Source organism: Mixophyes fleayi, chromosome 11, assembly GCF_038048845.1.
Source record: "Mixophyes fleayi isolate aMixFle1 chromosome 11, aMixFle1.hap1, whole genome shotgun sequence".
Taxonomy (NCBI): domain Eukaryota; kingdom Metazoa; phylum Chordata; class Amphibia; order Anura; family Limnodynastidae; genus Mixophyes; species Mixophyes fleayi.
In genome coordinates this window covers 13,990,752-14,016,491 of record NC_134412.1, presented here as the reverse complement: position 1 = coordinate 14,016,491, position 25,740 = coordinate 13,990,752, and the positions used below count along the sequence as shown (strand labels likewise).

At 34.0% G+C, this 25,740-nt stretch overlaps 2 protein-coding genes across 2 annotated transcripts in view; both read left to right on the top strand.

The window, feature by feature from the left end:
* LOC142106878 (phospholipase A2 inhibitor and Ly6/PLAUR domain-containing protein-like) overlaps positions 1-25,740 on the top strand; it is a 61,794-nt gene that overhangs the window by 14,830 nt on the left and 21,224 nt on the right. The window lies entirely within an intron of this gene.
* On the top strand, positions 3,573-9,409 carry LOC142107408 (phospholipase A2 inhibitor gamma subunit A2-like). Its single transcript, XM_075190840.1, has 5 exons — positions 3,573-3,664; positions 4,708-4,824; positions 6,677-6,823; positions 8,319-8,465; positions 9,282-9,409. Exons 1-5 carry the CDS (start codon positions 3,610-3,612, stop codon positions 9,407-9,409), a joined length of 594 nt encoding a protein of 197 aa, XP_075046941.1. The 5' UTR covers positions 3,573-3,609.

The window sequence follows — 25,740 nt, the reverse complement described above, 5'->3', positions numbered from 1 at the left end:
AGATATATGTGTATGTTGTGTTATTTCAATTTGTGCAATGTAAGGGAAATTCCCAAGGTTCTTTTGAGGGTGAGGGTGAGGCATTGTTCTTCTTGGGGGGGGGGGGCAAAAATCCTTGAGCTACTTTTTTGTTTAGGTCATAAATCAACAGGGATCTAATTATACTTTGTAGGCACACTAATGTTTAGTTGAAAAGTAAACTGAGTTGTGTTCTCTACCATTTTCTCTTGCCTCCCTATAATATGTCAAAAGATGATTGACTGTTACGTACTGTTTCAGTAGGACTCTCAGTCAGCTAAGGGTGAAACGAAAAGCCACATTACAGAAATAGAGAACATTTTGGTTTGTGTCATCACTGTAAGCCTGTTAAAATGAACACACATCCACCCTCGCATCCCTACTTAAAATCAGAGTATGCTCATCCCACCCCACCACCCCATTAGTGTATTAAAACACACTAGACTATAAAGATCCACCAAACAGCAAACCAACCATATCTCTTCTGAAATCCACTGAAACAGGATGAAAAGCATCTAATATAGAACACTACACTCCAACATCAGAACCACTATCTGTTCATACAGAAGAACCATCAAGTCAGCAGGTGAAGCGCATTGGCTCCTCTGTGTTGCGCCTTACAGGAAGTGACGATGGTGAAACGCTCCCTGTGTTCCACTGACGGTCACACAGCAGCAAAGATCTCTAGAAATGAAAATTGCCAGCTATAAAGCATCATAAAATAATTGCTATTCTAAGGGTACAACCTTACTCCACCTTTAACTAATGGTTGACACCCCCTACACCCAAGACCACCAACAAAATAAATTTTTACCGCCAACACGTTAGCATAGCAATTTATTTCCACCTCTTACCATACCAGTCAACTGTCCTGATTTCAGCTGATTTTAGGGCTCTGTCCCACTGTCCCACCTGGGGACTTAATTGTCCCATAGGTGGGAATGATGGAGGAAGGGAGGTATGTATTGCGTGGCCTCTGTGGACATGGCCACATCCCGTTGTGTTGTGGACATGCCCCCATTTTGCCATGACCACACCCCATGTCCTGCTGTTGGAGACAGACATGTTGTGACCACTTCCCTAGAAGAATACCACACTTAGACCTACATTTAAAAAAACACAGAACCACATTAATTACATTAAAAGTAATCACGTACTTTTCTCGATTTGTTGTATTTTTAATTATGCTCATATTTATTTATTTATTTAATTATATATTTATTTATTTTCTTGTTGACCTATTTTATTTTATTCTCATCTTTATTATTTTTTCATCTTCATTGTAATTGATTTCATATCTCTTTTTCAAAATTTTGTTTTTTAACTTCATATTTTTCTAATTTAATTGCACATAATTTTATTTATTTATTATTTTAATTATTTATTTATATATTATTCTAATGTTTTATTATATGTTTGGAATTTTAAACATTTGAAAATCTTTCCAGCTGTAATATAAATATTAGTTTAATTGCATTATGGGCTATAAACATTCCTTCTTCTTTGCACAAGCTATAAATGCTGATCTATACTGTTCCAGTTATTAACATTACAGGTTATAGAGAATACGCTGAAGAGCTATAACTCCAAGAGCTATCTACATTACATGCTAAGAACTACAGACACTGCTCAGTATAAACAGTGTAAGTTGTACTATCCAAGCAATTTATATTACTGGCTTTAAACAGCATGCAAAAAAACTATATAATAACAAAAGAAGAGCTTTAAACCACCAAGAAAATAGAAGATTTAGAGCTACATGGATAGCAGATACAATTTAGAGAAATATCTACAGGGACTTCTCTACAAGGACATATGATACATTTTTCCTTACCACTTCATAAAGTAAGCACTTCTCTCCTCCCTCCCAATTTATCTTCAAAGAGCCACACCTATGATGCCTCTACTCTCATTGTCCTAACCAGCAACCACATTGCACAACTCCCTCACCATCACTGACCACGGAAATCTTCAACAAACCTCAGGTACAGGTCAGGAACTCCTGAAAACCTCCACCAGACAGTAACCACCTCACAGGACCTTTCACAGCCAAGTGCAAATGGTCCAGAACCTCATTTTTATAACATGTCTTGAAAAATTTATTGAATAATGTTTAAGTTAAGCGAGGGGTAAGCAAAATGCATATTGTATGGGAGGGTTGAGCAGGGCCAATAGAAATTTTGGGCCCCCGTACAGCAACTCAATTCATTCTATGGCCACTGAAGGGGGTGGAGCCACACCAGGTTAGTGATTTCTCACACTTAATAGGTAGGCCAGATCCCTCAAGCAGGCCTAGGCTTGGTACTTTGTACCTGCTGCACCCCCCTCTAGGCGCTCCTGGTGTACAATTAGGTAAGCCACAGAAGTTAAAACTGAAAGATCATGCACTGGACTATTCTGTGTATTCTGACTGCTATTACCCCTCCACTCTGCCTTAATTCCTACACTATTTGTTTCTGGGCTGAATCAGAAATTGCCTTGTGTTTCCAATGCCCATTTGGTCAGTTAATCCCAGTTTTTCAAGAAAATATTAAAGGCAACAGAATCTGCTCGTGGCATCACATTATCCCACATTTTAAATATAATTAACAACAATAAGAATATTTAAAACAATGATCTACATATCAATGTCACCAGTGGTCATCTTTATTATAAATTGATACATATGTGTCTATATAATCTGACTTTAGCTGCTGCTTGTCTCTTGTTTATCTCTGTTCCAGATTTGCTTTGCTGCTGTCTGATCTCCTGTTGTGACCCTCTGTCTGATTACCGAACCCTGCTTATCAGGGGATATCAACAATTTCTGGTACTCCACTTAGGATTCCAAACCACTTGTTGTGCACTGTTGAATTAAAAGTAAATCCATTGTCTGTTATAAAGAAGGCTGAGATATATTTTTATCTAAAAATGTTTAAATCTACAAAAGTTTTAGGCTTGGGGATGGTGTATGTGGTAGAAAACATGTTCACGTCATTTTCCGCATATTTCTTCTTGTGACTTATAAGTAAATAACATAATATCTATTTGAATTATTTTCCTTTAGTCAGTGTTATAATTTGTAAAAAATGGAAACTTCTTTTATTTCTCTTGACATTTTTTGCCGGTTTTAAACATTTTGCTTTGTAGAGAAAAATATGAGCTCAAAAACAGAGGCAGACAAATTTTATATTAATTACATTTGTCCGCTTGTTAGCCTAGTATTTTAGTTTAAGATAAGGCATAAGAAGCTAAATTGAAAAAGATGGTTCTATGAACGACTGAGACATCTATTTATTTTAAAAAATAGATAATTAAAAATCTGATCTTGCTACGTACTCATAAGTGGCATATATTCATGTTAGTCAAACTGAAGGCAATGCCTGGAATACATATGGTGAGGAGAACATTTGCCAGTGTTTATTTGCAAACAAACATGATGATGTGATGCATGCCACGGCATACAATTGGATATTTTGAAAGATGGTAAATAGGCAAATAAAATGAACTACACATTCCAAATTTCTGGGTATAAATATAACAGTCAGATATATCCAGACTACAGGTGAATCCATTTATAAACTGAGTGTCTAATTGAAATTTACTCTAACCATGATGAAATCCATCCTCATCTCACTCACCATAATCTGTGATGTTACATGGACTGGTAAGATGTTTACATTTATTTTTTTAATTAAAGATGTTTAATTTGCTTCCTCCATTAACCCATTTAATTAAAAATTTAAGAATCTGTTGCAACAATTATTATTTTTCTTGAATCTTCAATAATGTAAAAATTCCCCCCAAAATGTTACATGTATGTTATGTCATACTACTGTAATTAACACTTGGTTAAGCAATATTACTAGTAGTGATAGCCTAATAGATCAGTTTGATTACATATAATTTGATAAATAAATTGAGGGGAAAAATTTTTTTGTACCCTTCCTTATTTATTATTTATTATGTTATTTGATCTTCCTCCAGAAGATCAAAATTGATTATAAACTGAACAGAAAACTTGCTTTATAAGAAATTGCAAAAATAACTTAAAAGACATTTAGTAGGTATGCAAATAACAAAATATATATTTTAAATAGGGTTTAGATAACGAGGAAGCATTTTACTTTATGAATGTCTTTGTGCAAGAAACACACATCAGAGAAGCCCTTGGATCCTGCAGTCGAAAATTCCATGTAATAATAACTAACATTACTGGAACATTTCTATGTATAATTGTCAATATTGTAAGGTTGATTGTCAATTAAATGCAAGTTAGAGTTGGCTCTGGAGAATATTGTAGCCTATATACTGGTATGTTCATGGTTTTCAATTATTCAGATCTAGTTACAAATGAAGAAAAAAAAACAGTCAGTGTGATAATGGTATTAATTTATAACAAGAACAGTTATTAGCATTGTGACAAGGTGTTAATGTCTCTAATGGCCAGCAAATCCCCTCCATTCCTGCTGTATGTGTATTTTTACTGAATATTCGATCTTTCAGCAAGCTAGGATTACCTTAAAAATATATATATATTTATATATATTAGTGTATGATACTAACATTACATATTCAATTTTACTATAAACTCAATTATCATTTATACCCTCTTCTGTCCATTTTATGTGTTCAACATTAATACTGTTGATATATTTTTTTTTAAATTATGTTTTCATTATAAATACTAGATAATATTCTTTCTCTTAGTTTACGCAATTAACTGTTACCGGTGTCTCAAAGCAAACAGTGACACATGTGAAGGAGAGTCAGTATATTGTCCTAACGCTACTCAATGCATGGTAGTTTCTGAAGTCTATCAAGTCGGTAAGTATCAATCATTCAGTAGAGCAAACACATGGGTGTGTAAGAGAAAGGACACAATTAATAATCCATCTTTACAGAAAATAACAGTGCTCTTAGGGATTCTCCATAAAAGTTTAATTATTTGAGACTGTTGCTGTGTTGAAATAAATATACATTGAATTGTATACAACACAAAAATTTTGTGCTGTGAAAATACACTAATAGTATGAGATATTCTATAATGCTGATATCATAATTTTTTTATATTTTCTTTTCTGATTGATTTTGGATGACAAATGAAAATATCCAAAAGATCATACAGAATCTGAGTGTCTGTCGCTTCACTTAGCATGCAGCCTCTCGTATGTATAGGGAATTCCACCAAATAATTCCAAATCAAATATCAACAACAAAACATGAATAATACATACATGAAGCGCTTCCTTCCCTTGCACTTGATTATATATCAAAAACAGTTGAATGATGTTCTATTGCAGATGTCTATTAATAAAAACATAGTCTTACATAGCGTAATACAGTATTATGCATTATGTATGTATTATTTATGTTTTGTTGTTGATAAATGAAAATATCCATTCAGCAGTTTCTGAATTATTTTAATCAGTAAAGAAAATTGACATTCACAGAAAATTAAGACAATTTGGATTTCTCTCCTCTAGTTCTTAGAAAATTGTTTTGGGGCATTTTACTCCATGCAAAATCTTTATACAGTGACCTATTAGTCTGAAATAAAAGTAGGGGACTGACTATAATGAGAAAACATGAGGCAGCTATATCAGGTATTAAGTTTAGAGGCACCACAAAACGAAAGAAGATTTTTTTTTTAAATGACAATTTATTTGATATTAATTTCTAAATCAATGGAATTTACCTCTGAAGTAGATTTATCAATGCTTAAATAATACACCATTTGTCAATTTCAAGTATATACCATACATATTTATGGTAGTTTGTAAAAGTCATGATAATATCACTTGATCAACTTTTGCTTCCATCAGCATATAATTTAGTTACACTCCAGATTGCAAAATTTCAATCTATACATGTCATTAGAAAATGGAGACACTTTTGATTTTAAATGAGGCTTCAATGAATGTTATTGTATAAGAAGTGGGTGGTCGAAGTGGAAATGTACAAGTTGCGGTATGAGAAATGTAATGAGAATGTATGTGAATAGATTTTGATAGCTTTAGAGTGATGGCAGTAGGAGAAGTGGCGGTATGGCATACCACTATATATACCCCCCTGCTCCACCACTGTGTATAGGGCAAATCAAATGTTGGGATCTCATAAAATGTAACATGTAACATGCTTAAAATCCAGAAAGTCCACATTCAGCAGTGAATGTTATATATTGGTTGGCACTGAGATGAATAATACTGGGATATTAGTATGATTTCTGGTAATCAAGCAAAATATACCTTTTGGGCCTGTGTCATTAAGGAGAGCAAAGCATAAAAAATGAGTAACTTTGCACCTGGGCAAAACCATGTTGCATTGGAGGGGGAAGGAAATTTAAGTGTAAAGTTGTTTATAATTTAAAGTTGTTCAGTTTGCTGTTAAATTACACAAATTACATGATTGCATGTGGAACAGCTTGTAAAATGTAACCTCATATTTGTTGACCTTCATCATTTAGATTTAGAGAGTAGTGATGTTACTGGTGTCACTTGTCACATTATAGAAGTTTATGATGGAGTGTATAACTGTCGGGGATGGAAAATCCCACATAGATATCAGTCTCTCCTCATAAATGCAACTTTTTATAATAATGTAATTTGTGCATTATAAGGGATTATGTCACCTACTCTGTAAAATGAAAGCTTTATTTTCATATGTCATCATTCCCTAGCATATGAAACTTATCACTCAATTAAAAAAGATTGCAATCCAGGCTTCCGATGTGAAAGTCTATATTACACTAATTACAATGATGTCTTGCTGAGAATTAACGTTCATTGCTGCTCAGAAGATAACTGCAACACAGATAGCTACAAAAGTAAGTGTTTTATTTATGTACTTATTTCCCTGATCATGAATACGCGTAATGAAATGGGGAAAATAAAATGAAGATAACATTTTGCTTAACTGTCACACTGGGAGTTTGTTTTGGATTCCTTTGGATCAACACAATTAGAATTTATGAAATATTGAACGTGTTGGACCTGGGTCTTTTTCAACCTTACTATGTGACTATTGTATTTAGAGTAAATTTCAGTAAAGGTAAATACACATGTACATGTTGCTATCACATTTGTAAGGACTATCATTATTCCAAAGAACCAAAAAAGAAGATGTAATTCTCACTCTAGGAATTGTTGATGGATTCAAATACAAAAAATCTTGGGACAATATTTGGCCATACCTCCGATCTGCCCAACTAGTCTCCTAATCCAAATGATTATGCTCACAATTTATAGAAGCAACAGTTCCAACCTGCTAAGACCCTCTCAATTTGATTTCCAACAACCAGATTATAGGTGTATGGAGACATTCAAATAATTACTTTCTTGACCTTTTTCCCAGTTATAAAAATAGAAACCACTGATCTAAAAGCTTAGAGCTGCAGAGCCAGATTTCCAACTTATAGGCAACTGTTTCAGTCTTATTAGATCTAATTCATGTAATTTATGGAACAATGGCTTTCACAATGTAAGGCTTAATGAAGATCAAATGTTAGGACTAGAAATTCATGGGATCGAAAAAAGTTATTAAAAAACGTAAGATGACAATTGTCATTATAAAACAATAAATGTAGCAAAATTCTTTTCTTTGGAAATATGCAAAGATCTATTACATGTAATTTTTAGAACATACTGAATAACAAATTGTATTTGATGAAACACTATCCTCACAGAGCTAATATCTGTGAGAACGTAATCTACCAATTCTCTATAGACTATTAGCTCATAAATATAATCCATTAATATTAGGTAACTCAGAGATGTTATATTGGTTCAGTCTATACAATGTCTGCATCTACTATGTGTACACTTTGAATACATTTCATGGTAAAACTTACTTAATTTTCATGATGCTGTAGAAAATGTCAGCCTGTTTGACAACTATTTGATACCTGACCATCCTTGAGTAAAATTTTATAATAAGTATTTAATATCTTACGTATGTATGTACTATGTAAGAGATTCCAGGAATTAGCATTTTCTGATTTAGCACGACATCAATTTACTTAATCAACTGATACTTATATAATAAGGGATTAACAGAGCCTGGGCTTATTTCTTCTCTGGCTTTTTTTAAAAAATATTGCCTAATGTTGTATTGGCTGATGCCTATCAGGTCTATTTAAGAGTGTGGTTTACAAGCCAGCCCTTGTTAGATGTAAGCCCCTATACCTGGGAGATCTTATTTTAACTGCATTATAATGGTGTTTGAAGCATATATGTTAATGAAAGCACTGCTCATATAAAGTAAGAATTTATGATTCACTTAATTAAGAGTACATTTCAAATGAATTAATGCTAAATTTCTAGTGCCCCCTGAGAACATAGAACGTAAAGGAAAAATCTGTACTGTCTGCATTGGAGAAGGGTTGACAGAATGTATAAGCAATAATACAGAGCGATGTATTTATCCTGGCGACCTATGTGTTAATTATATTGGAAGATACAAAGATCCAGGTAATGTATTTCTGTATAGAAATTATAGAGAAGCCTATTGGTTTATGACACTTTATTATAATGCTACCAGGTGTAATATTACATACCTACCAACATTGCCAATTAGAACATTGGGACATTTTAGGCTACACCCATGACTTATTTAGGACACCCCCAATCCACCCAGCCAAACCTGATTTAGCTTTACCACATGTCAAAATTAGCCTGACTTTTGTTTGGAATATCTGAGATGTCAAGAAAAAATTGGACTGTGTGAGTTACAGTATTAAATAACTCTAAAATCTACCTGGAAAAAACAATCCAGGTACATATGTGTATAGAAAATAACAACAAACAACCAAATGGAAATTCACCAATTGGCCCTGAAAAAGTCCTCCTCTTTGTTACTATTTGGTCCTTTTAAAAGAGTTAATAAGGAATGTCCTATAATACTGTATATATCTGTGGTAAACAGGTTGAGTGACATGATCCCCTCAGAGGAAGAACAAGTTACTCACACTCTCACTCTATACCGCTACTGGGATTTATTTTGGGGTGGATTGAGAACAGAGACTGGTGTAGCAGTTGGGTATAGATGACCCAAAAGTAAAACAGGAAGCAATGACAAGTCTAATACAACAAAACAGGGAGCTGTGCATTGTGCTACTAATTTTGAGTGCACACTGAAAAAACTCTACAAACTCTATTGAAAAACACAATGGAAAACTTTACCTTGATACACACTGTAATGATGATCAGAAAATGCATCAGTGTACATTCATTAATACTGTAATCACTTATTTTTTTTACAATATCCTAAATGTTCTTTTTTTGCAGGTGGTAAGATTGTAGAATTCTCTCACAAAGGCTGCATATCTCCTCTGAGTTGCAAATATAAAGTGAATGCACTGTTTGGTTTGAAACATGTGGAGAATGTTCGTTTTACTTGTGATCCGGGAAAATAGAGCTGATCAATGAACACTAAAGTTACAATAATAATAATTATACAAAATAGTAAATAAAGATAGAAAGTAATATCAGCTGTGTGTACTGTTTTTTAAAAGAAAATATCAGTCATTTTCACAAAAAGTGTCCAGTTTATAGCAAATTTCACTTAATGCAGTGTAATGTGACTGTGATGTTTACCGTGACCTATGGCTCATGATATTTCTGAATCAATAGACCATCCCTACATTGATATCAGTTATACCACTTTGTAAAGCAGCTTATATTTATCTTTAATAAACTGAGGAAACCTAAACCCATCATTGTTTCCCAAGGTGAAGCTTGAACCTCCCCCTTTCCCCCCAATAATTGCTTCTGGAATCAAGTAGCTATTTTCTGAACAGGTGCTAATGGCTTTGGCTATGCAAACAGTGATGAATAAAACAAAAGCCTGATTGCTCGGTATGTTATTAAGCCTAACACATTTACATAATGTAACAGTATAACATTGAACAACAACAGCTACATAGTTGAACAGAATATAACGAAACCCAAAATATCAAAAATGCAAGCTTCATATTTCACAGCACAAGGAGCCAGAATGACTCACTCTACAGTGTCACTTTCCCTTAATAAATTTCACTACTTGTTCCCACCAGGAAGTAAGCTCTGTATACAGTAAGAGGTACAACATACTTCCACTTTTTCAAAAAATTAATCATGTTGTAGTCACTTCACTTGTATTTCACTTCACTGAAAGACAAGCAATTTAATGTGACTATTATCCAGCAAGAGTACAGTGCCATAGTGCTGATGGTATCCTTAAGATAACTAAAATATAATAATATTCTTTCTGTTGGCAATTACCAGTGCTATGGTGGGATTGTGGAAACTCTTTCATTATGGTGTTTAGCTCAGCTGTCATTATATGCCAGTTACCTCGATGAAGATTCCTTACTCCACCCTTTCCATTGGTTTAGTCCAAAAATCCCCACTACTAGTTTACACACAGGTACAAATTCTTCCTTTACCATCATCATTAGCAGCAGCTATTTATATAGCGCCATTAATTTAGCAGCACTGTACTCACTTACATCAGCCCTGTCCCATTGGAGCTTACATTCTAAATTCCCTAGCATGCACAGAGAGAGAGAGAGAGACTAGGGTCAATTTGATAGCAGCCAATAAACCTACTAGTATGTTTTTGGAGTGTGGGGGCAAACAGGAGCACCCGCAGGAAACCCATACAAACACAGGAAGAACATACAAACTCCACACAGATAAGGTCATGTGTCGAGAATCCCACTCATGACCCCAGTTATATGAGGCAGAGGTGCTAACCACTAAGCCCCTGTATTGCCAATCTATGTCATTGACCTAGAAGAAGATTTATTACTCCAAGCTCTCCACTGGTTTGGTCCAAAAATCCCCACCCCTAATTTACACATACACATGTAGCCTCCCTTTTTATTTGTCATCAATTACTGACAATCCAAATTCAATAATACTGTATGTCATTTTCAATTTCAAAATTGTCATAGTCCTTATCAAGAAATGCATTAACATTTCAATAAAGGCATCAAACAATGCAAACCTTTCTGGATAAATTTGTAGAAGTCTTAAACACTGTGAAAAATTAAAGGAAGGCTTCTTTTAATGGGATTAAGATAAAAGCTGTTTGCCAACAACGATGTGTTTTTATTGGTATGTTTTCTACAAATGGCCATTGAGAAACTGACATCAGACTTCATGTGGGTAACTCTCCAAAAATGAATTACATATAAACTGTAAGGCAAGTAAGCTGTACAATGGCATTTAAATAATTAAGTTCAACCACATATGTGCTGTTTATCTCAATCCCACACCATAAATATGTCATCAATATATCGTACACAGAAAAAACTAAAAGGCATAAAAAAGTGTCTGGCAAAATGTAGTTACATACATATTGAGCTAAAAAAAAGATTGGTATATGATGGGACCATATTCGACCCCATTGCAGTACTCTGTAACTGTAAATAAAAAGAGTATTTACCATCATCATCATCATCCTAATCATCATGGTTTATGTATATGCAGCCACAAGAGTGCAGTAAATAAAATATAAATACAAAAATCATAAAATCATTACAAACTTTTTCATAAACACATGAAAATTTGTAGGCACAATTAAGCATAATAACAAGTAGACTAAAGTGAGAAGCTATGTCAATAGTAAAATCAGGATACAATGCATAGAATAACAGCATGTTGTGCAGGCAGAAAGCACAACACCACTATACAGTTTAACACATAGGGACAAATAGGAAGACATAATGTAGACCTACAGACAATATAAATAGGGTAGAGAGAATTGTGTTTGTGATAGTTTATAATCTAGAGGGAGTGGGAGACAGTAGGAGCAGGTAAGGCAGATGTGAACATGGAGGGAGAAGGGAAAAGATGAAGCAAATGGCAAAGAGGGAGTCTAGGAGGTCTTCAAACAAGAAATAGTTCTTCTGAAGCACAACTTCTATTAACAAATTTAAAAAATCAGTAGGTAGTCTAAAATAGTGTGGATTAAAGATAACAGAATGCTAAACCACACCAACACCTTCCATACGAGAAATGCTAGTATATAGACTAGAGACTTCAAATGTGACCAATAAACACATTTCAGTAACAAATGAAAGCTGGGATAAACCTTATCTATATTATGTATTATTGCATACAATTATTGCTTGATGTTGAACAGCAGGCTTCACAAAATAATGAACATATTGGGTGAAAGGTTGCCATAAAGACCCATGGGCAGAATAATATCTGTGAAGACAAAAGAAGGCTGGCACAAAAACAATAGAGCAATGGTATACAATATTGCTTGGACAATGAAACAAGTGAACACATGCAACAAATATTAGACCTTATCTGGGAAATAAAGTTGACATAATTGATAATTTGCTTTCAAAGGGTTAAAAGAAATGAAAAAAGAAGATGCTAACAATATAGTCTGAAAAACATCTATATGATATTTCCTGCTCTGATTGCAGTCCTATGGTGAGTTAAAATAGAATTGTACAGTTATATGACTTTGGTTTATATTGTGCTGCATTTATTTTGAATATGGTTTAATAAATCCTAAATAGTATATTATTTTTTACATTGCTTTCTGCTGAATTTTATTATTATAGTGCACCAACATTACTGTCTTTTGCAGTTGTTTTATTCTGTCAAGTTTTTAAAGGGTAACAAATCGTCTTTTGTCTAGCAGTTGGTGTTGTAGTTTGTTTTAAGCACTCCTTCTACAAAGCTCTTAAGAAATTGATGTTTCTTTGCATACAGGAGCTTAAATGTGTGAGCATTGTGGTATGATTATTGAGATGACAATCTATTACTCCAATATGAGGATTTTTGGATGTTCACATTGGACACATTAACTCTTAACGACATTAACAATAAATGTTCAAAGTTCTTTCTGATATATCATTTCATTGGTCAAGTATCTTAACTATAGCAAAATATATTGAAATTTGGCACAGAACTAATGTATCATGTATCACATTTTGAATCAACTATTGTTTTCTTACACGTGTTGTTTAATTGGAATTCACCAGCTATATAATACACATATGGATTGTGACACAGACACCCTTCTTGCTTTGTACTTTGCTTTATTTGTCAGGATGGCAAAGGAACTCATAGCAAAAAGTTCAACACACTTTCTTGTGATGCAAATTGGTGGGGAAATAACTGTTCTTCCCTGCGTGTAATCTGAATTATGCAGCCTCTGTGGGAAAACTATGAGCTAGAGGTGGGTCACTTCCCTCTAGAGTAGACATACCAAAATATTTTGTTCTCCCTGGTGCAATGTTAAATGCTGTAGCCAATATGGGAATGGTCAAGATCCAAAATTACAGGTAACAGTATTTCTTAAAGCAATTGCACAAAATCAAAACTACAATTCTGGTCCGGATCAAGGAAAACAGTATTGAGCACAAACCAATATGTACATATTATAGCAAAAGTTCAATGTATTGATATTAATAAACTAAGAAAAGTGTCCAAATGGTCTAAATTCCAAAGTCAAAAATAGTTTCAAATATAAACTAAAATAAACAGAATGTTGTTCAAAGAGGTTCAAATCCAGATTCAAAGTGTAACCCTGAGTTCAGATTTCAGAGTTTCTGAGAAATGTTCCAGTGTAGAAGCCAATGGTTAGTAGGGTAAAAGAAACAATAATCTGTTTATACTCAAGGAGCCTCAGCGAAGATCCCCCTCCTATGCGAACAATTTTACTGCTCACTGAAAGGCTAGCTCTATGGGGACTGCTGTAACAAATGAAAACTAGGTTAATCTCTGATTTCTCCTGTGTTAACACCTTCATAAATTGAGTGAATATCTGTGATGACCAACCTCTGGAAAACACTGCTATTTTCTTTGGATTTAGGGGCTAACACAGATTGTTAACTGGACCCTTATCTGCTCCACATATCCATTCAGAGGGGCATGTGATGACATGAGGAGAGGGAGAAAAGACATAACAGAGCTATGTTTTATATCTCTTTTTGAAATAATATACAGTTACTATTTTGTAATTTCCTTTACCAAGCCAAACTCGAATTGTTTTCTATTGTTTATATCACATGTGTGCTATTCCAGTGTTGCAATTAAATATACCTTGCAGTTTTATATTATGTAGTTTAAGCTTTCTTTAAATGAATAATGCATATGCAAGGAACAGCATGACATATTAAATCACTTATTATATACACAGCTTAATAACACTTAGGGCTAGATTTACTAAGCTGCGGGTTTGAAAAAGTGGGGATGTTGCCTATAGCAACCAATCAGATTCTAGCTGTCATTTTGTAGAAGGTACTAAATAAATAAAAGCTAGAATTCGATTGGTTGCTATAGGCAACATCCCCACTTTTTCAAACCCGCAGCTTAGTAAATCTAGGCCTTAGAGTTTTAATGAAACACCTGGTCTGTGACAATGCCTTCCAGTCATGTTAAGGAAACAGTTTTGTGTGTAGAACTCTCCACCAACATGTGAAAATAAATATTGTCTTGTATCCAAATTATATAATTAAGTTGCCACTTTCTAACCATGCCAGGGAGTAATTATGGATGACACAATATTAACACTGTTTTTTTATTTTGCTACTTAAATAAAACGGTGAAGGTCATAAGAAGAGAAAATAAAAATTGAAGTGAAAAATGTGATTTATTACTTTAAACAAGTCACGTTTCATAAAAATGATGTCCTTAGAAGTCTGTTAGAAGTTTATAAAGCATTGCTGAAAACATTGACAACAAATAATAAATACAGATGCAGCCATTGTTATCATAAAATTAATTTGCTCTACTTTAAGGAAACTGGCTTTAGATACCCTTAGAATTTCAATTTTCAAGACATATTTGCAAGGATATCTTTGGGATATCTCTTTACCATGGGATATCCCTTTAGGATATCTATGCCAATATAAAAAGAAGCACAACATGCCACGCAAAATCTTCTTTTTATATTACTATCCAGTTGGATCTTAATGGCTGACATATTAACATGTGCATGAGGTTTCTTCCTAGTGAAAAATTGCATATGTAAATTACATGAGGAATTTTCATTCATATATTATATTCATTGGAAATGTATAACAACTATTTTTTCAGGATTACTGACTTACTACCCACATCATATCCCCAACACCAAGACCATAGAATCCTAACTTTAGCCTTACTTTTGTCATAAAGGTCAAACTTCAATGAGGAACTCTCTGGTGCATAACTACCCTCATAGGCAGCACGGTGGCTTAGTGGTTAGCACATCTGCCTCACAGCACTGGGGTCATGAGTACAATTCCCAACCATGGCCTTATCTGAGTGGAGTTTTTTTGATGTTCTCCCCCTGTTTGCGTGGGTTTCCTCCGGGTGCTCCGGTTTCCTCCCACACTCCAAAAACATACTGATAGGTTAATTGACTGCTTACAAATTGACTCTAGTCTGCTTGTCTCTGTCTCCCTGTCTGTGAGTGTGTGTGTGTGTGTGTGTGTGTGTGTGTGTTAGGGAATTTAGACTGTAAGCCCCAATGGGGCAGGGACTGATGTGAGTGAGTTCTCTGTACAGCACTGCAGAATTAGTGGCGCTATATAAATAAATGGTGATGATGATGACAATAAATGGAATTATTGTGTAAAGTATAGTTATTATTGTGAGAGTCAAACTTCATATTTAATATAGAAATATTCCTAATTGTCACCGAAAAAGCCAAGACACAAGCAGTAGCCGTTCTTTGTGTACAAATTGAGAACAATCAGAAAGTGGATAAATATCCGTATGAAGAAGTCATAGGCGATGGATGATGTTTTTTTAACCTCTTTGGGGCTGTTCTTAATGTGTTATCTGATCAGTATACATAGGAATCTAATTGGAAGATCAGATATTATTCATTATCATAATCTACAGCTTTTAAAACCCGTACATCAACAAGTATGTATATGTTCATATATAACAGACTGCAACTAATTGATCTACTCAAAACCAAATGCAATCATGTTGTCACATACACACTTTTAGCACACATGAGGTGGTTGCTGCAAGGGGTTAATCAATTAAACCAATGGATCTCTCAATTAAATTTCACATAGGTTCCAGTATAAAATGGAATCACATCTCAAAATAGCCCAAATTTTGTGATAGTCACTGTTACCACCTGAAATACTGTTATGGAAAGTTTCACGCTCACCCAAGTGGTAGCAGTGAGGGTGTATACATTTGATATGCCATACCGCCACTTCTTCTGCCGTCATTGTAAAACTATCACATTCCATTCTAACCAATGAGGATTATACTATATATTAAGCCATGGAAGTTCCAGACACATTCTGAAGCCCCATTTTTATCTATAAGCAGATAAACTGTGTGATTTATTTTGTGTCAGAGTATATACCATGGGATGCTTTTTCAAATTTAAAATATTACACTAGGTGGACCATTAGTTGTGATTGGACCCTGAACAAAGCTACAAAAAAATGAATGAATTGATACATATCAGTATTAAGTATTCTACTCTTAAACCTTTATATTTATTTATATGCTTATTGGTATTTTAAGTACTTAAAATAGGTTGAGCATGAAGAACTTTAATCTTTTTGCAATCTTTCCACTATGTAACCATGTACTAATTTGCATATGAAGGAACATGGAGTTAATCTGTGTTAGTATGTATCAAATCCTAATAAAGTACTTAGATTTCTTCTATGCACTTCAGAATCCTACACTAAAATGACAGTTTTGTGATAAAAGTCTCAAGATATACACATCTATAATTATGGAATATAGCCTTATTATTAAAAAACGCTTTATATTTAACATACAAATAGGACAAATCCTACAGTTCAACTTCTCACATTACATGACCCACATATTTAGAAATGTGACAATCATTAATCTAAAGAAAAGGAGCCTATAGTGATTTTATAACTCACAAATTCAATCTTTGTGTCGATTTTGGACTGTACAATCAAACAATGGTTTATGGAGCCAGTGTAAGTCACCAGAGGGAGCTGTAATGCTACAATTTCCTTTTAACACAGAAAGTACTTGAGCACTATGAAGAGAAAACAAAGTATGTGTTTTTGTTTCGTTCTCTTGCTAAATTTATGCTTCTGTCAATCCTTCCTTTTTAAGATTTCACCTTAGACATAAAGGGTCAATTATGAAGCTGCAATAACTTGGGTCTAAAATGCATTAATTTTTGTACGAATACGCAGCCATTTGTGGGATTATATGCTGATATGGGCATGTGCCGGAAAAGTAAAATAGTTACTTTGGACTCCGAGATACTATAACTTTTTGAACACCAACTTAGCTAATTACAACATTTCTTTTTTTTTATTTCTTTGTTTATGTCTAGAATAAATTGTGATAGTTATCTTTACTACTTGGTGCTTCTTTTTTGCTTTGGATCACTAACAAAACCTTATTTAAGACAAATGGGCCCGGCAGGGGTCCGTCTTGATTTTGCATTGACACCACCTCTGAGTGACTGACCAGACAGGCAAGCAAGTTGCCCCCACAGCATTGCCAAGCTTTATCTATTCAATATTAATATTTATTTGAGAAACTCTTCCCTCCAACATTCCAGGACTGTTGTGAGTGAAATTATATACAATAGTCATATTTATGTAATATTTCATATTTTTTACAAAGAATGATGAGAGAGCATTATATGTAATTAAAGCTTGAAGCGGATGACTATTTTGCAACCTTTTGCTCTACAATTGTTGTGGAGCCACAAGCCCCAAGATGCCTAGTGTTCATAGCATATCTTTGTGTTTTCTTCACTGCATATGCTCAGAAAGTGAATGCACGCAACTACAGTCATTCAGACCTGCAAATTTTGGCACCTACGAATCTTTATGTCTGAAGAAGCTAGTATTCTAGGCAGTGTACAATAGGGGTGTGTTTGAGAAATTTCATATGGATTCAGACTGGGTCGTAGTTGCAGATACAGCTGAAAAAGTGTTCACATTTGTTGGTGGTCAGGAGCAGATGCAAGTAGCAGATGATGATGGTGATGATCATGAACACCCGAACTAGCAAACTGCTTGTAATTAAAAATTCACTAGTGGCACCATTTTGTGGTCTGTCCAATTCTTTTTCTCCTCCCTGCATGGTGTGAGTAGACAGGGGAGGTCACATTAGTGTTCAGTTGCTATAGGAGAGAGACTTGTTTGTAATCTGTCCATTTCTCTCTCTTGCCTGCTTTCACTGTGATTGTGGCCACTTCAGGTCTAAGGCTGTGTAACCATATAAGCAAGTGAAGCATGTGCTTATGGTGTGTGGGGCATACCTGTCCCTTACTCCTTCTATCTTCATTCTCCCTGCTCTCTCTGACCGTTAGTGACAAGAGATAGACTGATGAGTACTGCGGTCATGCTCTCTGTTAGTAACCCAAATGGTGAATGTGAGAACTATGCTCGTTTAATTGAGTATATTCCTTTTTCAAGAATGAAAATATCATTTACTTTGTAAATCAAATTGTATTATGGTAATTGTCTGCCATGCCCATACTTCATTTAAAAGTCATTTTATATCTCTGTTTTTATTAAAGATATATGTGTATGTTGTGTTATTTCAATTTGTGCAATGTAAGGGAAATTCCCATGGTTCTTTTGAGGGTGAGGCATTGTTCTTCTTGGGGGAACACAAAAACCCTAGAGTTACCTTTTTGTTTAGGTCATACAGCAACAGGGATCTAATTATACTTTGTAGGCACACTAATCTTTAGTTGAAAAGTAAACTGGGTTGTGTTCTCTACCATTTTCTCTTGCCTCCCTATAATATGTCAGATGATGATTGACTGTTACATATTGTTTCAGTAGGACTCTCAGTCAGCTATGGGTGAAATGAAAAGCCACATTACAGAAATAGAGAACATTTTGGTTTGTGTCATCACTGTAAGCCTGTTAAAATGTACACACATCCACCCTCACATCCCTACTTCAAATCAGAGTATGTTCATCACTCCCCACCACCCCATTGGTGTATTAAAACACACTAGACTATAAAGATCCACCAAACCGCAAACCAACCATATCTCTTCTGAAATCCACTGAAACAGGATGAAAAGCAACGGATATAGAACACTACACTCCAACATCAGAACCACTATCTGTTCATACAGAAGAACCATCAAGTCAGCAGGCGAAGCGCATTGGCTCTTCTGTGTTGCGCCTTACAGGAAGTGACGATGGTGAAACGCTCCCTGTATTCCACTGACAGTCACACAGCAGCAAAAATCTCTAGAAATGAAAATTCCCAGCAATAAAGCATCATAAAACAATTGCTTTTCTAAGGGTACAACCTTACTCCACCTTTCACCGATGGTTGACACCCTCTACACCCAAGACCACCTGCAAAATAAATTTTTACCACCAACACCTTAGCATAGCAATTTATTTCCACCTCTTACCATACCAGTCAACTGTCCTGATTTCAGCTGATTTTAGGGCTCTGTCCCACTGTCCCACCTGGGGACTTAATTGTCCCATAGGTGGGAATGATGGAGGAAGGGAGGTATGTATTGCGTGGCCTCTGTGGACATGGCCACATACCATTGTGTTGTGGACATGCCCCCATTTTGCCATGACCACACCCCATGTCCTGCTGTTGGAGACAGACATGTTGTGACCACTTCCCTAGAAGAATACCACACTTAGACCTACATTTAAAAAAACACAGAACCACACTACTTACATTATAAGTAATCATGTACTTTTCTTGATTTGTTGTATTTTTAATTATGCTCATATTTATTTATTTATTTAATTATATATTTATTTATTTTCTTGTTGACCTATTTTATTTTATTCTCATCTTTATTATTTTTTCATCTTCATTGTAATTGATTTCATATCTCTTTTTCAAAATGTATTCACTTTTTTAATTTTGTTTTTTAAACTTCATATTTTTCTAATTTAATTACACATAATTTTTTTCATATTTTTGTTTATTTATTATTTTAATTATTTATTTATATATTATTCTAATGTTTGATTATATGTTTAGAGCTTTAAACATTTAAAAATCTTTCCAGCTGTAATATTAATATTAGTTTAATTGCATTATGGGCTATAAACATTCCTTCTTCTTTGCACAAGCTATAAACGCTGATCTATACTGTTCCAGTTATTAACATTACAGGTTATAGAGAATACGCTGAAGAGCTATAACTCCAAGAGCTATCTACATTACATGCTAAGAACTACAGACACTGCTCAGTATAAACAGTGTAAGTTGTACTATCCAAGCAATTTACATTACTGGCTTTAAACAGCATGCAAAAAAGCTATATAATAACAAAAGAAGAGCTTTAAACCACCAAGAAAATAGAAGATATAGAGCTACATGGATAGCAGATACAATTTAGAGAAATATCTACAGGGACTTCTCTACAAGGACATATGATACATTTTTCCTTACCACATCATAAAGTAAGCACTTCTCTCCTCCCTCCCAATTTATCTTCAAAGAGCCACACCTATGATACCTCTACTCTCATTGTCCAAACCAACAATCACATTGCACAACTCCCTCACCATCACTGACCACGGAAATCTTCAACAAACCTCAGGTACAGGTCAGAAACTCCTGAAAACCTCCACCAGACAGTAACCACCTCACAGGACTTTTCACAGCCAAGTGCAAATGGTCCAGAACCTCATTTTTATAACATGTCTTGAAAAATTTATTGAATAATGTTTAAGTTAAGTGAGAGGTAAGCAAAATGCATATTGTATGGGTGGGTTGAGCAGGGCCAATAGAAATTTTGGGCCCCTGTACAGCAACTCAATTCATTCTATGGCCACTGAAGGGGGTGGAGCCACACCAGGTTAGTGATTTCTCACACTTAATAGGCAGGCCAGATCCCTCAAGCAGGCCTAGGCTTGGTACTTTGTACCTGCTGCACCCCCCTCTAGGCGCTCCTGGTATACAATTAAGTATACCACAGAAGTTAAAACTGAAAGATCGTGCACTGGACTATTCTGTGTATTCTGACTGCTATTACCCCTCCACTCTGCCTTAATTCCCACACTATTTGTTTCTGGGCTGAATCAGAAATTGCCTTGTGTTTCCAATGCCCATTTGGTCAGTTAATCCCAGTTTTTCAAGAAAATATTAAAGGCAACAGAATCTGCTCGTGTCATCACATTATCCCACATTTCAAATATAATTAAAAACAATAAGAATATTTAAAACAATGATCTACATATCAATGTCCCCAGTGGTCATCTTTATTGTAAATTGATATATTGATACATATGTGTCTATATAATCTGACTTTAGCTGCAGCTTGTCTCTTGTTTATCCCTGTTCCAGTTTTGCTTTGCTGCTGTCTGATCTCCTATAGTGACCCTCTGCCTGATTACCGAACCCTGCTTATCAGGGGATATCAACAATTTCTGGTACTCCACTTGGGATTCCAAACCACTTCTTGTGCACTGTTGAATTAAAATTAAACCCATTGTCTGTTATAAAGAAGGCTGAGATATATTTTTATCTAAAAATGTTTAAATCTACAAAAGTTTTAGGCTTAGGGATGGTGTGTGTGGTAAAAAAAATGTTCACGTCATTTTTCGCATATTTCTTCTTGTGACTAATAAGAAAATAACATAATATCTATTTGAATTATTTTCCTTTAGTCAGTGTTATAATTTGTAAAAAATGGAAACTTCTTTTATTTCTCTTGACTTTTTTGCCGGTTTTAAACATTTTGCTTTGTAGAGAAAAATATGAGCTCAAAAACAGAGGCAGACAAATTTTATATTAATTACATTTGTCCGCTTGTTAGCCTAGTATTTTAGTTTAAGATAAGGCATAAGAAGCTAAATTGAAAAAGATGGTTCTATGAACGACTGAGACATCTGTTTATTTTAAAAAATAGATAATTAAAAATCTGATCTTGCTACGTACTCATGAGTGGCATATATTCATGTTAGTCAAACTGAAGGCAATGCCTGGAATACATATGGCGAGGAGAACATTTGCCAGTGTTTATTTGCAAACAAACATGATGATGTGATGCATGCCACGGCATACAATTGGATATTTTGAAAGATGGTAAATAGGCAAATAAAATGAATTACACATTCCAAATTTCTGGGTATAAATATAATAGTCAGATATATCCAGACTACAGGTGAATCCATTTATAAACTGAGTGTCTAATTGAAATTTACTCTAACCATGATGAAATCCATCCTCATCTCACTCACCATAATCTGTGATGTTACATGGACTGGTAAGATGTTTACATTTATTTTTTTAATTAAAGATGTTTAATTTGCTTCCTCCATTAACCCATTTAATTAAAAATGTAAGAATCTGTTGCAACAATTATTATTTTTCTTGAATCTTCAATAATGTAAAAATTCCCCCAAAATTGTTACATGTATGTTATGTCATACTACTGTAATTAACACTTGGTTAAGCAATATTACTAGTAGTGGTAGCCTAATAGATCAGTTTGATTACATATAATTTGATAAATAAATTGAGGGGAAAAAAATTATTGTACCCTTCCTTATTTATTATTTATTATATTATTTGATCTTCCTCCAGAAGATCAAAATTGATTGTAAACTGAACAGAAAACTTGCTTTATAAGAAATTGCAAAAATAACTTAAAAGACATTTAGTAGGTATGCAAATAACAAAATATATATTTTAAATAGGGTTTAGATAACGAGGAAGCATTTTACTTTATGAATGTCTTTGTGCAAGAAACACACATCAGAGAAGCCCTTGGATCCTGCAGTCGAAAATTCCATGTAATAATAACTAACATTACTGGAACATTTCTATGTATAATTGTCAATATTGTAAGGTTGATTGTCAATTAAATGCAAGTTAGAGTTGGCTCTGGAGAATATTGTAGCCTATATACTGGTATGTTCATGGTTTTCAATTATTCAGATCTAGCTACAAATTAAGAAAAAAAAACAGTCAGTGTGATAATGGTATTAATTTATAACAAGAACAGTTATTAGCATTGTGACAAGGTGTTAATGTCTCTAATGGCCAGCAAATCCCCTCCATTCCTGCTGTATGTGTATTTTTACTGAATATTCGATCTTTCAGCAAGCTAGGATTACCTTTAAAAAAAATAAAATATATATATATATATATATATATATATTTATATATAATATATATATATATATATTTATATATATATTAGTGTATGATACTAACATTACATATTCAACTTTACTATAAACTCAATTATCTTTTATACCCTCTTCTGTCCATTTTATGTGTTCAACATTAATACTGTTGATATATTTTTTTTAAAATTATGTTTTCATTATAAATACTAATTTATATTCTTTCTCTTAGTTTACGCAATTAACTGTTACCGGTGTCTCAAAGCAAACAGTGACACATGTGAAGGAGAGTCAGTATATTGTCCTAACGCTACCCAATGCGTGGTAGTTTCTGAAGTCTATCAAGTTGGTAAGAATCAATCATTCAGTAGAGCAAACACATGGGTGTGTAAGAGAAAGGACACAATTAATAATCCATCTTTACAGAAAATAACAGTGCTCTTAGGGATTCTCCATAAAAGTTTAATTATTTGAGACTGTTGCTGTGTTGAAATAAATGTACATTGAATTGTTTACAACACAAAAATTTTGTGCTGTGAAAATACACTAATAGTATTAGATATGCTACAATGCAGAAATCATAATTTTTTTATATTTTCTTTTCTGATTGATTTTGGATGACAAATTAAAATATCCAAAAGATCATACAGAATTTGAGTGTCTGGCGCTTCACTTAGCATGCAGCCTCTCGTATGTATAGGGAATTCCACCAAATAATTCCAAATCAAATATCAACAGCAAAACATGAATAATACATACATGAAGCGCTTCCTTCCCTTGCACTTGAACAGTTGAATGATGTTCTATTGAAGATGTCTATTAATAAAAACATAGTCTCACATAGCGTAATACAGTATTATGTATTATGTATGTATTATTTATGTTTTGTTGTTGATAAATGAAAATATCCATTCAGCAGTTTCTGAATTAAATTTAATCAGTAAAGAAAATTGACATTCACAGAAAATTAAGACAATTTGGATTTCTCTCCTCTAGTTCTTAGAAAATAGTTTTGGGGCATTTTACTCCATGCAAAACCTTGATAAAGTGACCTATTAGTCTGAAATAAAAGTAGGGGACTGACTATAATGAGAAAACATGAGGAAGCTATATCAGGTATTAAGTTTAGAGGCACCACAAAATGAAAGAAGATTTTTTTTTAAATGACAATTTATTTGATATTAATTTCGAAATCAATGGAATTTACCTCTGAAGTAGATTTATTAATGCTTAAAAAATACGCTATTTGTCAATTTAAAGTGTATACCAGACATATTTATGGTAGTTTGTAAAAGTCATGATAATATCACTTGATCAACTTTTGCTTCCATCAGCATATAATTTAGTCACACTCCAGATTGCAAAATTTCAAATTCAAAGCATAAAAAAGGAGTAACTTTGCACCTGGGCAAAACCATGTTGCATTGGAGGGGGAAGGAAATTCAAAATGTGGGGACAGATTTATAATTGGGGTAGCTCATGTCCTAGATCTACTTTAAATTTCCGTGAAAAAATAAAGCTGTCAAGTATTTGTGTTCTAGATGATAAAACAGCCAGTATTTATCTAATGTGCAAAATAATAAACTAATTTGACCCCTTGCATTGTAACTTGGTTTGTCACGGAAAACATTTACTCCTTTTTTTGCCTTACTTTCCTTAATGACTCAGGTCATTTAAGTGTAAAGTTATTTATAATTTAAAGTTGTTAAACTTGCTGTTAAGTTACACAAATTACATGATTGCATGTGGAACAGCTTGTAAAATGTAACCTCATATTTGTTGACCTTCATCATTTAGATTTAGAGAGTAGTGATGTTACTGGTGTCACTTGTCACATTATAGAAGTTTATGATGAAGTGTATAAGTGTCGGGGATGGAAAATCCCACATAGATGTCAGTCTCTCCTCATAAATGCAACTTTTTATAAAAATATAAATTGTGCATTATAAGGAGTTATGTCACCTACTCTGTAAAATGAAAGCTTTATTTTCATATGTCATCTTTCCCTAGCATATAAAACTTATCACTCAATTAAAAAAGATTGCAATCCAGGCTTCCGATGTGAAAGTTTATATTACACTAATTACGATAATGTCTTGCTGAGAATTAACGTTCATTGCTGCTCAGAAGATAACTGCAACACAGATAGCTACAAAAGTAAGTGTTTTATCTGTGTACTTATTTCCCTGATCATGAATATGTATAATGAAATGGGGAAAATAAAATGAAGATAACATTTTGCTTAACTGTCACACTGGGAGTTTGTTTTGGATTCCTTTGGATCAACACAATTAGAATTTATGAAATATTGAACGTGTTGGACCGTGGTCTTTTTCAACCTTACTATGTAACTATTGTATTTAGAGTAAATTTCAGTAGAGGTAAATACACATGTACATGTTGCTATCACATTTGTAAGGACTATCATTATTCCAAAGAACCAAAAAAAGAGATGTAATTCTCACTCTAGGAATTGTTGATGGATTCAAATGCAAAAATATTGGGACAAAATTTGGCCATACTTCCGATCTGCCCAACTAGTCTCCTAATCCAAATGATTATGCCCATAATTTAGAGAAGCAACAGTTCTAACCTGCTAAAACCCTCTCAATTTGATTTCCAACAACCAGATTATAGGGGTATGGAGACATTCAAATAATTACTTTCTTGTCCCTTTTCCCAGTTATAAAAATAGAAACCAC